Raw genomic sequence first — 16,575 nt, forward strand, 5'->3', positions numbered from 1 at the left:
CTCGCTGCCCTGCCGTGAACGCCAAGCTAACTGTGCGTGTGTGTGTGTGTGTCTGTCTGTCTCTCTCCATACCGGGGGATTGCACTCTTTAAATACACCCGATACAATGCACCAGCCTGACTCAGCCGCAGACATTAGTGCTAGGAAGATGGCGCACCCGGCAATGTTTCCTAGAAGGGGCAGCAGCAGCAGCAGCAGTGGCAGCAGCTGCGTTACTGCTCCCAGTGCGCCAGGTACCGGTGTTGGGAGTGCTGCCCTCGCCGCTGAGGATTATCAGCCGCCTCTGCTGGTCCAGCCGCTGCCTCCGTCTTCTGCAGCATCTTCATCGGCGGGTCCACAGCCAACACCCCCTCCTCCACAAAGCCTGAACCTCCTCTCGCAGTCTCAGCTCCAGCCACAGCCTCTGGCACAGACTGGAGCTCAAATGAAAAAGAAAAGTGGCTTCCAAATTACCAGTGTGACCCCTGCTCAAATATCAGCCAGTATGAGCTCTAATAACAGCATAGCTGAGGATACAGAAAGCTACGATGACCTGGATGAGTCCCACACTGAAGACCTGTCTTCTTCAGAGATCCTGGATGTTTCTTTATCCAGGGCCACTGACTTGGGAGAACCTGAGCGGAGCTCCTCTGAAGAGACTTTAAATAACTTCCAAGAGGCAGAGACTCCTGGGGCTGTTTCTCCAAACCAGCCTCATCTTCCTCAGCAGCACCCTCCTCTGCCACATCACCCACAGCAGAGTGTTGTGATCAATGGAAATGTTCACCCCCATCACATTCACCATCACCACCATCTTCACCACCACCATCATGGACACCATCATCCATCGCATCCTGGGGTTGGCGGTACACCAATTTCTGGAGGACCACCACCCAGTCCATCATTTAGAAAACTCTCAACAACTGGAAGCGCTGACAGTGTTATATCAACTGCACCAGTTTCTGCTGCATCATCCACTGGTTCCCCTGCATCTGTCATGTCTAATATCCGCACTACAAGTACTCCTGGCAGTTTAGGTGTAAGTCCTGCTACCGGAACTAGTACCTTAAGTAATATGGGTGGTGGTAGTTCTAGTGTGCCAAGCAGCATGCTTAGTACTATAAATTTAAGTAACATCCCAAGTACTGGTAATGTAAATGTGTTGTCTGGAACTAGCAGCAATGTAAATGTGAATATCTTGAGTGGTGTTGGCAATGGTACGAGTGCTTCCTCTAATGTCATTAACAATGTTACTAATCCAGCCGCAGGAATGGCGGTGGGATCAAGCCAGCAGCAGCCTGCAGCTGGCACATCAAGGTTTAGAGTTGTAAAATTAGATTCTAGTTCTGAACCTTTCAAAAAAGGTAGATGGACATGCACTGAATTCTATGATAAAGACAACACTGTTGCAGTTACAGAAGGAGTAGCAGTAAACAAAGCAGTAGAGACGATAAAACAAAACCCGCTTGAAGTGACTTCTGAAAGGGAGAGCACCAGTGGGAGTTCTGTTAGCAGCAATGTAAGCACACTGAGTCACTATACAGAAAGTGTGGGAAGCGGAGAAATGGGAGCACCTACTGTGGTACAGCAGCAAGCATTTCAAGGTGTGGGTCCACAGCAGATGGATTTTAGCAGTGCTGCTCCTCCGGCAATTCCAGCATCTAGTATACCACAGAGTGTTTCTCAATCACAGCTTGCACAAGTACAGCTGCATTCTCAAGAAGTCAGCTATCCACAGCAGAAGCAAGGGGTCCAACCTCCTGCTCAGGCCAGTCTAACCACTGTTACTGGGGTTCAGCCAGCTCCAGTTAATATACTAGGTGTATCCCCATCTCTGGGCCACCAACAACCTGCTATTCAAAGCATGGCTCAACAGCAGCTCCCGTATTCTCAGCCAGCCCAGCCTGTGCAAACTTTGCCAGTTGTACAACAGCAGCAGTTGCAGTATGGACAACAGCAGCAGCAGCAAACGGTTCCTACGCAGATGGCTGCAGGTCATGTGAAACCAGTGAACCAAAACTCTATTACAGGGGCAATGCCAGACTACATTCAACATCAGCAGATCCTTCAGACTCCGCCACCTGCCATGCAGCCTGGTTCTGCAGGAGTGGGAGCAGGCACACCGGTTCCCATTGCTCAGGCACCGAGCATGCAGCCTTCAGTACAAGCACATCCTGCTGCTGCCCCTACTCAGCCTGTTGCACATGCTCCGGCATCGATACCTGGTGTAGGTACCAGTGGTCAAATGCTCAGTGTTGGGCAGCAAGGAAGTGTAGCCACTGTGGTGCAACCACCTTCTGCTGCAAACCAAATTCCACCCCCAGTTATGCCGTCAGCAGCTGCTCCTCCATCTTCACAAGTAGTGCAGCCTGTGCAGACAGGAATAATGCAACAGGGATTACAGGCAAGTGCTTCAGGCCTTCCTCAGCAAATGGTCATTGCTCAACAAAATACTTTGTTACCTGTACAACCGCAGGCCCAAGCAGTGGAGTCTGTAGTCCAAGGAATGACCAGTCAGCAGCTGCCTGCCGTTAGCCCTATACCTTCTGCCAGTACTGTTCCTGCACCAAGTCAAGCTAGTTCAGCTGTACCTCCTGGCATACCTTCTGCTTCTATAGGTTTGGGACAGCCACAGAACCTAGCGCAAGCTTCAGCTGTACAGAATGGGAATCTGGCTCAAAGTGTTAGTCAGCCTCCATTGATATCAACTAGCATAGGTATGCCAGCAGCCCAGAGTGTGCCACAGCAGATACCACTAAGCTCTACCCAGTTCCCTGCACAATCAGTAGCCCAATCAATTGTAAGCCAAATTGAAGATGGCAGACGTCCTACAGAACCTTCCTTAGTTGGTTTACCTCAAGCTGCTGGTGGTGACAGCACTGTTGGAGCATCAGCTGTTTCAGATGGCAGTGGTAGCAACATACCATCCTCTGCTTCCCTATTTCCACTGAAGGTACTGCCATTGACAACACATCTTGTTGATGGTGAGGATGAGAGGTAAGATTGCCTGTAACTTTACTGAAAGATAAACCGTATGATGCACATGAGATGCACTACCTTGCAGCTCCTACTACAGCCATACTGTGAGATGAAGTGCTGTGATATTTTTCTCTAATAAGAAATACTGTTTCTCAGGCCCCTGTGTATGTAGGTATGTTAAGATGCTTGTTTCTTTCTTAAGAGGGTGGGCTGTATTGATTATCCTCTGGAACTGCTGCGTGGGTAAATTGTGTTTAACAGTCTGTGACAACGTGTATATTACCATTGTACAGAGGAAGACAAAAGAATACTGTGGAATGTGGGTATGCTAGTGGTGCCTGTAGGTTAGCTTATTTATTATACTGAAATAATTTATATCTGTTCTTAGGTAGGTTTTTTTTTTTTGTATATACAGGCCTAGGCTTCATCCTGCCTCAGCTTCTCTTTTCAARTATTGACCTTACTCAAGTTGAACCAATTGCAAGCCTGTGGTGTATAGAAAAGCCTTCTCTTTGACAGCCAAGAGATGCTTTAGGCAAATGAGTATGGTGGGAAGAGGGAGGTTCAGCAATGCTGTTGTGGCTCTTTAAATTGAATTTGGGGCATTTTTTGGTCTTGGTGGTTTTGCTTCAAAATATTAATCCATTGTGAGAGCAGTTCAGGCCTGTGGAGGGGCGGTGAGCCTTTGTATCTGATGTGCCTATTCTGTGCAGTTGGAGTAACAAACAGTACATGTTCTCCCACCTTCACATTTTCAAATAAATGAGAACTGGTTGGTCTTAATGGTGTGTGCACCTGCATTTGAATGTTCTGGTTTCTCTGACAATGTGCGCAGAGAAGCTCTGTCAGTTGCCAAAGGCTCCTGCATGCGCGGGATAAACAATGATTTTTAAAGTGCAATTATTTAATTATGTCTATAAATTCCTTATTCTATTGAGGACCTGTTGTGATATGACAAATGAATAGGAAGATGGTGGTTCTTCTCCTAAATAACTTACTGTCTAAAAAGAAACTATGTTAATAGGAGAAGTAGATACTTTAAGGCAATTTGCCTTGAAAGTGAGGGGAGGATAGAAAAGAAAACTAAAAGAAAAACTTAGATTCAGGGAAAGAAACAAAATAAAACACTGAATTCTCTTTCAATGTGGGAAAGAATATTGTAGCAAGGGGAGGTGAGGTACTTAAATTTATCTTCTTGGTGCCGTAACTTAAAGGAAAGAAATAATCAGCGGGCAAACTTAAAATGTAAAAGAAAAAAAATTCATGGGAGAGGTTGAATTCTTAATATTGAAAATGCTAACTCTATCAGCAGTCTTTGATTATGCTGATCATGAGGTGTTGACTGTCTTAGTGGCTTTCATCACTTCTTTCTAAGATGCCAGAGAGCTATAATGAGTAGCAGCTTGTCTTCCAGGAGTGCTAGAAGACAAGTTCCAACACTGTTCCATTTTGACTATGTTTTTAGTCAATAAGTATGTGAAGGTGGTAGAAGACAGATTGAGGTGTTAAAGCCCACAATGTCACCATAACGCTACTAATAGTCAGTTTTCTTGAAGTTTGTTTTATTTGCTTTTCTTTCCTTCTATCTTTCTAAATTGGAACACTGATCTTTCTTTTCCTTGGGGCTTTTTATAAACATATATAAAGCTTCCAAGGGATGCTGGTTGAGTAAGAGAATCATAAGCTTGTTGGTATTGAAATTGTTTTGAGAAATCACATCTAGCATGTTACTGTACCCAGATTTCAAGAGCACGTGTTAACTGTCTGTTGTGAATGCTAGTCTTTCCTAGAGTGTTTAAATCTGAGGGTAACAATAGCCAGAAACGCCTTCTTCCTCTGCTGTTCGGCTGGCCAAAGATCACATCCTTTCTTCTCCCATGCACGTTGTGACTTTGTGCTATATGTCATCTCCAGGTAGACTATACTTTTGTTTAGCTACAGTTGGAAAATCATTTAGATACTCTACATAAAGCAGGATATAACTCTACTGTTAAATGGAGACCAATTTTTTTCTTCCTTTGGCATTGCAGTTGTGATGAGTTCTCTTCTGTGTATAGTGAGAGGGAATTTACAGAGGCACCTTCTTTCTATGTACCTCCCTGTAAAATTTAAATGAATAAATGAGGGGGGAAAAAATAAAATGATTGCCATTTCTACTTCCAGGGAGTCTCATGTCAAGATGTTGTATGCATTGTCCTCTTGGCTCTGGAATTACTTTTGGCCTGGACCTTGAATCTTGTCATTTAGTAAAAGTAGTGCAAGATACGCTGTTATTCTGTTACTTCAGGTCTTTGAATGTCTCTGGTCAGAGTTCTCTTGAGAGTTTTTGGCAGTTTGTTTGGTTATTCTCTCTTCTGCAGGAGATAGAGGGTAATGTATTATATAAGTATCTAAACATTTAAAGAGCAGATATACTGTAAATATGCATACAAGTAAAATGAGGGTGAAATACATATAAACCTTTTGTTCAAAATAGATATTGATTATATCTGAAGTGGTTCTAAACTTGGCCAGGGAAAAAGTAGGAAAAAATTGCAAATGAAACATGTACGTGATGACATAATTGGGCTGGTGAAGAAGCTGTAAAATTCCATTTAGTGTGCCTTTGAAGAAACGTCTGAACCATGTAGTATCTTGTTTAGATTAACTCTCAGCTTTCATTAAACCCATATATAATTGTGTATAAAGACATGCCAGCATCTTTAAGTCCTCAGCCCCATCCCATTTTTTTGAATACTATTTGCAGCCCTTTCTATGCCTGTTATTAGAGCATTGTCTTTTAAATGTAGATAGTATAGAGTGCATTTGCTTTGAAAACAGTAACCTTTATTTCCCCAATATGAATGATTTTTTTTAATCCTCACTACAATTTGAAATGAGAGATATTAAAAATAAACTGCTTGATAGAATGCCCTATGGAAGATTAATTTGCAAACATTTCTTAAAGAGAAGATGCAAACAGTACTATTACATTTTCTGTATTAGAAACTATTCCTGTGACTACTATTCCTTCAGCTTGTCTGGTATGCCTGAGGTATTTAAATGTTGGCAAACTCACCATCTCTTAGTATTTCGATCTTCAAAAATACAGGCCATTTTTTTTGAAGTAAAGCATTTCTTTCTTTTTTTTTTTTTTTCCTTGAGTCTTGTTTTAAATGCATGATTTTCATATAGTTACTTCCTTAGACTTGTGCCTGTTACCTCAGTTTATGCAGTTCAGTTATTAAATCCTGTCCATTTTAGACATGTTCTTTTGAGGTCAGTATTTCATCGTTAAAATTGTAGGGGAGGAGTTCTTTTGTTTTACTTCAATGCCTTTGAAACCTTTAAGTGTGGAAAAAATTGTGCTGAATTCTTTTGTAAATTTATACTTCATGTTGCAAAATGAGTCAGTTTGATATCTTTCTAGACAATGCTTCATTATTCTATGGATATTCTCAAGAAGAATTTGAGCAGATAACAATTCTTAAATTACCTGTAAAGTGAAAATTTAAATACAGTAAAATACATGAATTTTTTTTAATATGGGCTGCTGTAAGTGAATATAAGACCAATTTAATTTAAACTTCGTATGCCATTACTCGAAAGTAGATTTTGTAAATGAAAGATAACTAACAACTTTCTCTGTCGGTGACAGCATTTGCTGTAGAGTTGCTTTCATTCTTTCATCTGATACAGTGTGCTTTTACCTATTTGTGTATTTCATCCAGCAGTGAAGCAAAAGAGGAAGAAGAAAAAGATGATAAACCAATAAAATCAACATGGAAATTTGAAGTATTGTTTATCTTACAATTTCTTACCTTTTGTCTTTGAAGAAAAATTTTTATTAAAATCTCCTTACAAGTAGACAAAAAACCAAAAAAAAAAGCAGCATGTCTTTCAGATTTTTTTTTTTTTTTGTGTGTGTAGCATGTATATTTTGGCTTATTATTAAGTCTGGGGAAAGCCTGGAAGATTAAAGCTAAAGATGTGAATTAAAACACTTGTAATAGACTTTCAAGAGTCTCTAGTAGTAATCTCCTAACTAGTAGTAGCTTGTAAAGGAAGAAAGTACACTGAGAAAATTGGGCAAAATATCATACCTGGGTAAAATATCATATATGTGGGTATATTGTATTAAGATCTGTTAGGTAGAAATGAGATTTCTTTATAGATGTAGGTTTATTTGTTGAAGATGTTTATAGGCAGTAGAGAACTAACATATTTGAAAGCAGAATTGCAGTTTTCAATTATCTTTTTTGTGATAATTGTTTTGCAAGCTTTCCTTTTTGTTTGATAAATTATTCTGCAGTTTATGTGGACTTGGATATTTTATCATTTGTTGTGTATTTAGGAAAGAGGACAAAGATAGTTTAAGAAGGTACTTCACAACAGTGGTTTGCATGGATTTATGGTAGTTTCTGTAAGTTGCATCATTAGTTCCCACAATGTCAGTGTTACTGTCTTCAATTTTTCAGTAGTTAAATTCACTTCATAGACTTGATACCAATTTGAAAATCACAGAACTTGATTTCCATATTTATTTATTTATGTTTAAGTCTGTACCTTCAATTTGACCATTTCTGGAATTTGAAAAGCATTTACCATCAATAATAGTAGATGAAATGAATGAAAAGAGAACATTTTTATGAATAAAATACGATTGCTGTTGTGTCATGCTGCCAAGTTCAGCTTCTCACTTTGTCTGATGGAATAAAATACCTCCATTGGCAGAAGGGACTTTGTTAGTTCTCTACTGTAAATAAAGAAGAATGAAGAGGAATTTAGGGTCTGCATTTCCTGTTTACTGGCCAGTTACAGTTGATTGAGATTGCTGCAGAGATGTATGGGAGAACAGCTGTCTTGATTCACTGTGACTCTTGTGGATTGAATTCTGTGATGCTGGACACTGGTTATTCCAAATGAGCAGTTTTCAGAGTATGTAATGACAGCAATTGCTATGCCTTCGTTGGGTGGTTGTAGTAAGGGAGAAGGAGGGAGCTTCATGGACGTGGGAAGCCGTGATACCTGTTTGGATAGGCCTTTCTCTGGAGTCTCACAGACACATTCCTGCTGTGCCACGGTACCTTGCATACCAAGGATCGCTACAGTGCTCCGTATTCCATTGTCTTTAAGGACGGGAAGAATCGGCATGTTTTAGGGGTTGTAAAAGCAGTAATTTAACGCTGTAAGCAAGATAAGGCAGGCTGTTGGAAATACTGAGAAATGTGCTTGTTCAATTGATAACTTGATTTCCAGAAATGTTCTTTACCACTCTAGTTTTGGCTGCTCTCTCTGTAAGCTGTCAGTGTATAAGCAGACTAAATCATTTGTGCATGTATATACCAAAAAGAAAAAAAGAGTTCTTGAGATTTAACGCTGAAAAGCAATCTTTGCTTTTTCAGGATTTGCTTTCTTAAAGTTACAGGCTAAACTGGAAATTAGAATCATCTATTCCTCAGTTTGTGTATGGGCAGTGGAGTGTTTCAGGCTTGACAAGTTACCATGATTTAAATAATGCTGCAATAGAGTAATGACTTTAATGTTAACAGTTAAGCTAGGGAAGATACAAAAAAAAAAAAAAAAAGGAGGGGGGCAGGGGGAAGCCATTATGCTATGCCTTGCTTAAGCATGAAAGAAGACACACAACTTGCACAGCTGTGCTACAAACAAAACTATAACAACTAAGCTCTTCACTTTACAGAAGGTAGTGCAGAATGTAAGCTGTGTAGGGACAGACCTAAAAAGGCTTAAGAAGTAGATAAAGTTGTAAACACTACTATTTCTGGCATAATATTATGAGGAGACATTATACACACAAATATCAATGCATTAATAAGTGGATTCTTGATATGACTCTTCTTGGAGTAATATGATGTCATCTGAGTTTGGAGTATGGTATAGGTAAACCACAATCAAGAATAAAAAAGCATAATGCATCTTTGTTCTCATTGGTTTTATGCTCTAGTTGTTTTCTATTCTTGATTAACTTAGAATAAAACATGTTATGTGTATAGTATTTATTATACTTTACTGCAGTTTGGGCATCCAAGTCTACACTATTAAAGCATGCTTAACAGCCTATCAAGCAGGGAGTGCAGGTAGGAGATCATGATTATTCAGTAAATTATTTCATAGTAACAATCACTAAAGAACTGATTTATTCTCAGTATAATTGTACAAGAAACCATAGTCTAAAACTAAGATGGAAAAGAGTGACTGGAGAAGAGTGACTGGAAATACCACTCTCTCTGTGAATGTTTGAGAGTAGGTTAAAATAGTTATCAATCGCGTGGTGGAAGTGCTGCGTAATACATGTATCAAACTGGGGCGGCTAATCATCTTCTTGGCTTTAATGTCTTACTCAATAACAACCTAACTCTTGGTCTGTCTTTACAATTTGCTAGCAAAGTAATTGTGCTGCAGTCTGTGAGGCACAGAAACCCTTATCAGCAAATTCTGTGTGAGCCAACAAACACCTGCTATGCATTATCAGTGTTTGAAGCAGGATTTTGTTTGTGGTTAGTTGTATGCAAAAGTCTCCATCTTCCACTGAAGCTGGAGAGATTTTTCTGAGAGAGAATTAGAGGTTACAGAGTTTGACAGGCAGTGACTGTAACAATCCTATACATGCAAATGCTGAAGAGTATTAATGTGATAGACTGGATATTTAATCATTGTTAGTTAACTTAAGGACTAACTGACCTGCTAGTGCCTTCTAAATGAGGATTTCTGACTTTGGTGCCATGCAGAACTTAATGTTACTCATCACAGTACAAATATAACATTAYGCTTTAACTGAACATGTTCAGTTTTATGAAAATGCTTGTACTTTCAAAGTAAAAATCACAAGTGAATGTTTAGGTAGATTAGAACAGTCACAGTAAATTCTTTTAGCATTTTCCCTTGATGCAGCTATTCTTTTGTTACAACACTAAAAAAATTCTTTTGGGGTGTTTTGTTATTTTTGTACTTCAGAAGTGATTTGTAAATTTTTCTAATCCACAATTTAAATTTAGATTTACTGGTTCATCTAAGTTGTTCTCATATTGTTGGTGACTTAACTATTTTTTAACAGTTTAGTGAAACTGGAGAATTACTAATTAGTCTTTTTATCATAATATTTAAAATTAGAGAAAGTGACTACTGAGCTTAAATACCACTGTAAACTTAAAATAAACTGCCACATGAATTTCTGGGGGGAAATCATTTAAATTGGGCTGTGTATACTGGAACTCACTGCAAAGTTTATAAATATTGCTCCATATGTATATATGGAGTCAAGTTCTCTTCACAGAGCTAAGCATGTCAAATATATGTTTAGGTATTTTTCTGAATTTGAGGACTTAGGCCAATCTGTGCTGTGGTATGTTAATTTTTTTTTCTTGATTAAGTAAATGCTTACTCTGCTGCTTTTGTGAGGTGCGTTGCACCAGAAAAGCTTCACATATTGAGTACCTTTGATAATCGGGATGCATAATTAAGTATTGTAGGCATTCAGGCTTGAAGTTCTTGTCCCCATTTGTATTTCTTCTTGCGATGCAGGGCCGGCAGTGCTCCAAAAGAGTCAAGGTGATTTTTTTGTTCAACGTAGAACTGCCTCCTAAACAAATTACCCTTTATTGTTAATCTTCACTGCTGGAGTTATAGGTTGTTTTTATAATAAAATGGGACAGAATTTTGAAAGTATTTAAGAACAACAGAGCAGGAAGTAACACGGTTTAAGGGTTTTTCATCATTAAGGATTAGAAATTTAACACATTTCTAAAACTGACTGTAATCCTTGAAGTGCAGCACATGCAATACCGCAGATGTTCATTCCCCCTCCCCCCAAGAAAACTGAAAACTACATTTCATATTTTATTAAAATCTGAGAAGTATTTTGGTAATCTGTTTATATACTTCTGAGTGACCTATTCTTTTTATATAGTGGAGGAGTACAAATTTATAATTTGCTAAAACACCAGAAGATCTTCTGTAAGTTTAGGCTTAACTGAAAGATGCAGATGGGCCCACAGTCTACTGAAAAGGTGCAGACAGTATTTCTAGAAAGGTATAAATTCGATAGCAACTGGAAGCTGCAGCCTGCTGCTGCTAGGTTTTCTAAACTACTGAGCTAGACAAACTGTTTGAGTTTGCAGGAGTTAAGTACTTCTTTCAACCTTCTGTTTGTAAATGTCTTTTTGTTGTAATTAGTGCAGATGTCCAGCAAAAGCTTTGCAAGACTCTTTCTTCATGTGTGTAATACAGAACTTATTCATCTGTTACTTAMGTGACAGTATCAAAGTGCTGTGTTAAATATTAGAGTACTTAAAGCAACTGAAAACACAGATGCCTTTGTGTGCATTTAGTTTTTTTTATACTACTATACTGTATACACTTAAAGATGGGGTACGCAGATGTGAAAATTTCAGCACAAACTGCTATTGGTGTGTGCTTACCTCAGTTTCTAGAGCATCACACTCGATTCATTCCTGTAAGATCGGGAGGTACCAACCAAATATAACTTAAACATTTTTGCAAACATTGCTGACTTTTATTTGTAAACTGATGTCTTATTGGTAAGTAATAGTAACAGAAATAATTCTTAGCCAAGTGTTAATCTTTTGTGCTTTTTTAATCTAGTCAGCAGTACCATTAATGGCAATGCAAGTATGTGAACTTGGTATCTGTGGTGAGTTGCCTCAAATGTAATTTTTCCTTTAAGTTGTAAGTAAATGTATGGGATAGAAACACCTTCTAATTTTTTTCAGTAACTTTGAAGTTCAGCTGCATAATGTAGAGGGATGAAATCCTTGTGAACATGAGAGAAATTAAACTCCTTTTAAGCTTTGTCTGCCCTTCATTTTACCTAACTCCTGCCATAATTATGTATGGGTGAAGAAGATTTATGACTGCCAGTCATTCTTATATAAAAAGAACTGAAGAAACAAAGACAACAACTAACCTTATTAAACTTGTTTGTAAATATGCAATGCTGTTGCAACTAATAAGGTCTTAGGAAGTCATTTAAAGAAGTGAATATAAGATTGCTCTAAATTAATATTTTTGGTATTAATTTCTCTGCATGAGCTATCTCCAGATTACTCTGAGAAAACCCTTCGTCTTAGACGGGGTCAAAATGTAGCATCTCAGAGTGCAGAATTTAATGTAGAACCTTATTTTATTCTAGGAATTGTAGGAAATAAATCAAAAGAATGAAGGAAGATTGAAAAAAATAAAATTCAGTACCTCTTGTGTGATAGCTTTGACTTCTGTTTTGACTGCAATTTTGAAATCTAGCTTTTTTTTTTTTTTAAGAGCAAGCTAAAACTACTGTCAGAACCCGAATTGTGTATCACTTGTTGCAGGTGAATTGGGCTAAGCTTAGTCAAAAAAACTAAGGTCTGCCTAACTAGAGGAAATATTTTCAGTCTTCCATTTCTTAGTTTCAGACATTTGTATACAGGAATGGGAGAAGTGGAACTAGTTTAGAGTGTGAACATGGTATCTAAGAATCATTACTGATGTTTTAAGCAGGCTTTATTCAGGCTATTACATATAGGACCCATATTTTCTTACATGATAACTATTTTTTTTATTGCAGAGTCTATATTTCATTCAGTTTGATCTTTAGATCTACATCACTTAATTTAAAAATCATGCTTACAGTGGATGTGTATATATATGTAACGTCTAATAATGTAGTTTTTTTAGTATATGGAAAGGTTGTATGCTTCTTTGAGGAAGTCCATCTGTGGACTATAAACAACGTTTTAATTCTTACTTCCACGTTGAGCCTGGCAGAAGTGGAGTGCTTTCTTTGGTCCTAGATTTGATGCAAGTTTGTGCAGTAATGCCTGCCAGCAGAAAGGCATGTAAGGAGAAGCAGAAGACTCCAGTTTAATTCAATTGTGGGTGGAAGCCTATGCAAGGTGTTGATTGCCATCATCCCTTGATCTCACTCTCAGTTCAGGATTCTTATAAACTTACAGGATTAAGCTCTAAATACTTCTGAAATCTGGCAAGGAAGGATTTTATAGTAGTAGTTAGTTTATGTTCAGCATTATTATTTTTATTACAGCCATTCAGTGACAATCTTGATTTGACTTTAACTTGAAATATCTACTGAACTATCTGACTCAACTTCAGGGGAAACTTCTGGGTTTAAAATTCAGTATGCTACCTTATCTGTAGGTGTACACATGTATGGGAGTATTCAAAGTTTAATTATTATTATTTTTTTAAATTGCTGACTTAAAAGGAGCAATCGCTGCTCTTATGGTTCCATTTCTTTCACTCTTACAAAATAAAACTAAATGAAAATAAAAGGAACTATGAGTTAATGACTACATATTTTAAGTACTTGTTAATAATTTACTACTCAGATGAATTCAAGGAATAAATGTACCTCTTTAATCTATTGAATGAGGTTATTATGTTAAGAATAGATCAGCATATGGCTCTGCCAAGTGTTTCTTTAGTAGGCCTAATATTCTAAATGGGGTGAAATGGCAAGTTATCTTGCACCATTCCCTAAACAGTTATTCATACGTGTGTGCCTCCTTGTTCTCTTTTTTTTCCAAGTTTGTAAGCCTGTTTACAATTCCATAATTCCTTGCAAAAGAGAGGAGTTCCTCAGTGTTTATTTGATTGGAGAAGGAGGAGGGAGGAAAGAAGGCGTGAAATATGTGTGTGATGGTAGGTTTGTTTTTTGTTTTTCTTCTTTTAGTGGGGAAAGGGTATATGAGTATTTTTAAACTTTGTTTTTGTGAAATGGCATAGGGCTTATGTGTGTTTGAGCTAACTACATGCAGTCGTTGGCAACGTAGCCTCTTATTATTTGTGTGGTAGTAGCTAAAAGAGCTAGCCGTGAATTGGGGCTCTGCTTTGCTGGCTGCTCTGTAACAAAGAACAGGAAATATGATCCTTGTTTAAAAGGACTTGCTGTCTCCTGTACRTATTATTTCTGAACTGATTGGGGGTTAGGGGTACTTTAAAGTGGGCAAAATCTTAAGTGTGTTCGGTGATGTATGGAAAAAAACACAGCAGCAGAGCAAGAAGATAATCTATATATTCCTACAGAGATGTATTTTGTTAGTAATGAAGAACATAGTCTCTGGAACATTACTGCATTGGAACTTAATTGTTTGACCTTCCACTTTGTCATGATGGGTTAGCTTCTGTAAGGTTTTACTATCTCTGGAATTGGGATGTGTATATTCTTGGTGCTGCTTGCTTATGGTGGAGCACAGGGATGTCACTGAGCAGTTTTCTTACTGCACTGGAAACTAACAGGCAGATGGAAGAAGGACCTGTAGTGGAAGATATTTTCAGCTTCTGGAAGAGTACTGTAATCTGTAGAAGAGGAAAAAATAAATATTAACATGTTATAGCAGACAGTTGTGACTAGCAGTAGTTATCTTCACTTCTTTTTGCATTTGTCAGACTCAGAATCCAATCAGAGTCTTCGATATGTATTTTTATTATCCAAATGATAATTAAAATATTTAGAGCATGCTTTTCTAGTGGATGTGAAGCTATTAGATGAAGGTGTTTTATCTGAAATTATTGCTGAAACAGCCTTCCTAAGAATTTTCTAAGGAACACAGAACGACTTCAGTGTGTTCATACGTATCTTTATACAGAAGATTGCCTTGATTTACTGAAGAAAAATGTGCAATCCTCCCTCTACACCTAATCCCTACAGCTGTTAACTGGAGAAGCATATAAGGAAACTTGATGTAAGAAGAAGAAGGAAAAAAAAAAAAAAGCCTAAACTATCCTTTATGTTCTGGGAACGTAAAGCATAAATATCAAAAAAGGAGAAAAAAAAATCATTTTTAAATTCTACAACATACAATAAATTGAAGATGTAGATATCCTTTGTTCAATGACAGACTTTGCATGTTCCATACAAATTTAAATCAGAATATCAAGTCAGATCAATGCAAGATCCTAACAGTCGCTCAAAATTCAAACCCCTTTTTTGTTCATTCTCTCTGACTTTAAAATCTTGTAATTGAGTGAAACTGTCGATACTTAAAATTACTTTCTCGGAGTTGCTGTCATATAGCTTTAGAACAGAAGTTCTGTGTGGCAGGAACCATGCATCCTCTCTGGGATTTAAGAGGAAAGTTAATAGTTTCTGGCTTAAGACTATAGTCTAGGATATGTAGACAAATCCTCCTATGGTTTTGTTTCTATGGTCATTAGAACGGTCACACAAATGTGTTTGTGTAATAATATTGCAATGTAGCTTTGCAGAATTTGGCATAGACAACTTGGCAGCATCAGGTCCATGTTTTTCAGAAATATTCAAGGGTAGATCTTACTTTTCTGTAGTAGATTGTCATACATACATGTAGAACTTCTTTTGGGTATATACTAGAACTTCTTAAACCATGCCACTTCCAAAATCTTTTGCTTTCTTGGATACTTTTCTTATAACTTGGCATATTGCTTACACTTTTAAACTTCATTTTGTTCTCTGCAGGAATATCAGGATGGGCAAAGAATTCGCGGTAAAACAAATTTGGGTTTGCATTTTTTCCAAATGCAAATTTGTTTGAATACTTTTCAGTTCAGTGAGTTTACTGTCTGTACTTCAGGATTAAYTTACACTAACATTGTTTTATACATTCATACAGTATTTTTTCTGTAGTATCTATATAATATTTCTTCTAGTGTGGCTGATAGTCAGAAATTGAAACATCCAGTGTTTATAAGTTGCGTGTTTTCAGCAATTGACTTAAGTTATGCGCTTCTAAAGAATATGCAAGATAAAAGAAATAAACCTTTCTAAATCATGAGCTTGCTGGAAAATAGCTATGTTTTGCTTCACATAGAACAGTTAAAAGAAGTAACTGCCATTGGTGGTTAAATCTGGCTTAAGTGGCCACAAAGAAAATGTACCAAACATAATCACTGGTAAAAGTCTGTGTGTGTCTGTGGGGGGGGGGGGTGTTATGAAAGAAAATCCAGACACTTTTTTACTTATAGTATCTATTGATGAGTGTAACCAGCTTCTCTGTGACTATTTTTAGATAGTAAACAAAGGTTTGTTTAATCTTGAACTGGTAAGAAATGACCTGTTTGAAATGCAGTAGCTGAGGAGAGGTTTGCAGTTGTCTCTTCTGCTGAGGTAAACAGTTTTCTATGTAGTATATTGATGTCAGTGGACTAAACTAAGATTGCATAGGTAGAGAACATCAAAACTAAGACTAACTCTTGAGTGCTGACTTCAGAAGACAAAACTACAAAAATTGTGCTAAAACATGAGGCAGCAGACATCTAAAGCTCCATGATGACTACTGCTGACATGGTAGCTTGGCCTTCTTTGAGGGACAGATCTGTGTTAATTCCTTGGAGTAATTGATAAGCATAGTAGAACAGCCCCTGAAGAGGGGAGCTGCATATTGCTATGTGACACTTATTTTTGTGGACAGCAGAAATATCTTCCCAAGAAATATCTTTGAAGATACGGAAGAATTTTTCTACTTCTCTCTGATAGCTTATGGCTACAGAGGCCCACAGCCGCAGGGAGAAGTGACTTGTGGAGAAGCTTTTTGGCAAGCAAGAGCGAGTTTAGTACAGCCTGGCTAGTGTGGCTGAGTAGTGAGGGGGTGCCATGTGCTTCTTTCTGGAGGTGGCTATTTT

The 16,575-nt window shown here is 37.9% G+C and overlaps 1 protein-coding gene across 1 annotated transcript in view; it reads left to right on the plus strand.

The window, feature by feature from the left end:
• The window catches only part of LOC146589359 (TSC22 domain family protein 1), a gene marked incomplete at its 3' end in the record, with an annotated part of 7,561 nt that extends 829 nt beyond the window's left edge, over positions 1-6,732 (plus strand). The window contains exons 2-3 of the mRNA XM_085316359.1: positions 116-2,976; positions 6,669-6,732. Coding sequence (XP_085172485.1) covers positions 149-2,976; positions 6,669-6,732 — 2,892 coding nt within the window. The remainder of the gene's footprint in view (positions 1-115; positions 2,977-6,668) is intronic.
• Positions 6,733-16,575: the final 9,843 nt, after the last annotated feature.

This window comes from Rhea americana, unplaced genomic scaffold (genome assembly GCF_003343005.1).
Source record: "Rhea americana isolate MKP2758 unplaced genomic scaffold, rheAme1 scaffold_467, whole genome shotgun sequence".
Lineage (NCBI taxonomy): Eukaryota > Metazoa > Chordata > Aves > Rheiformes > Rheidae > Rhea > Rhea americana.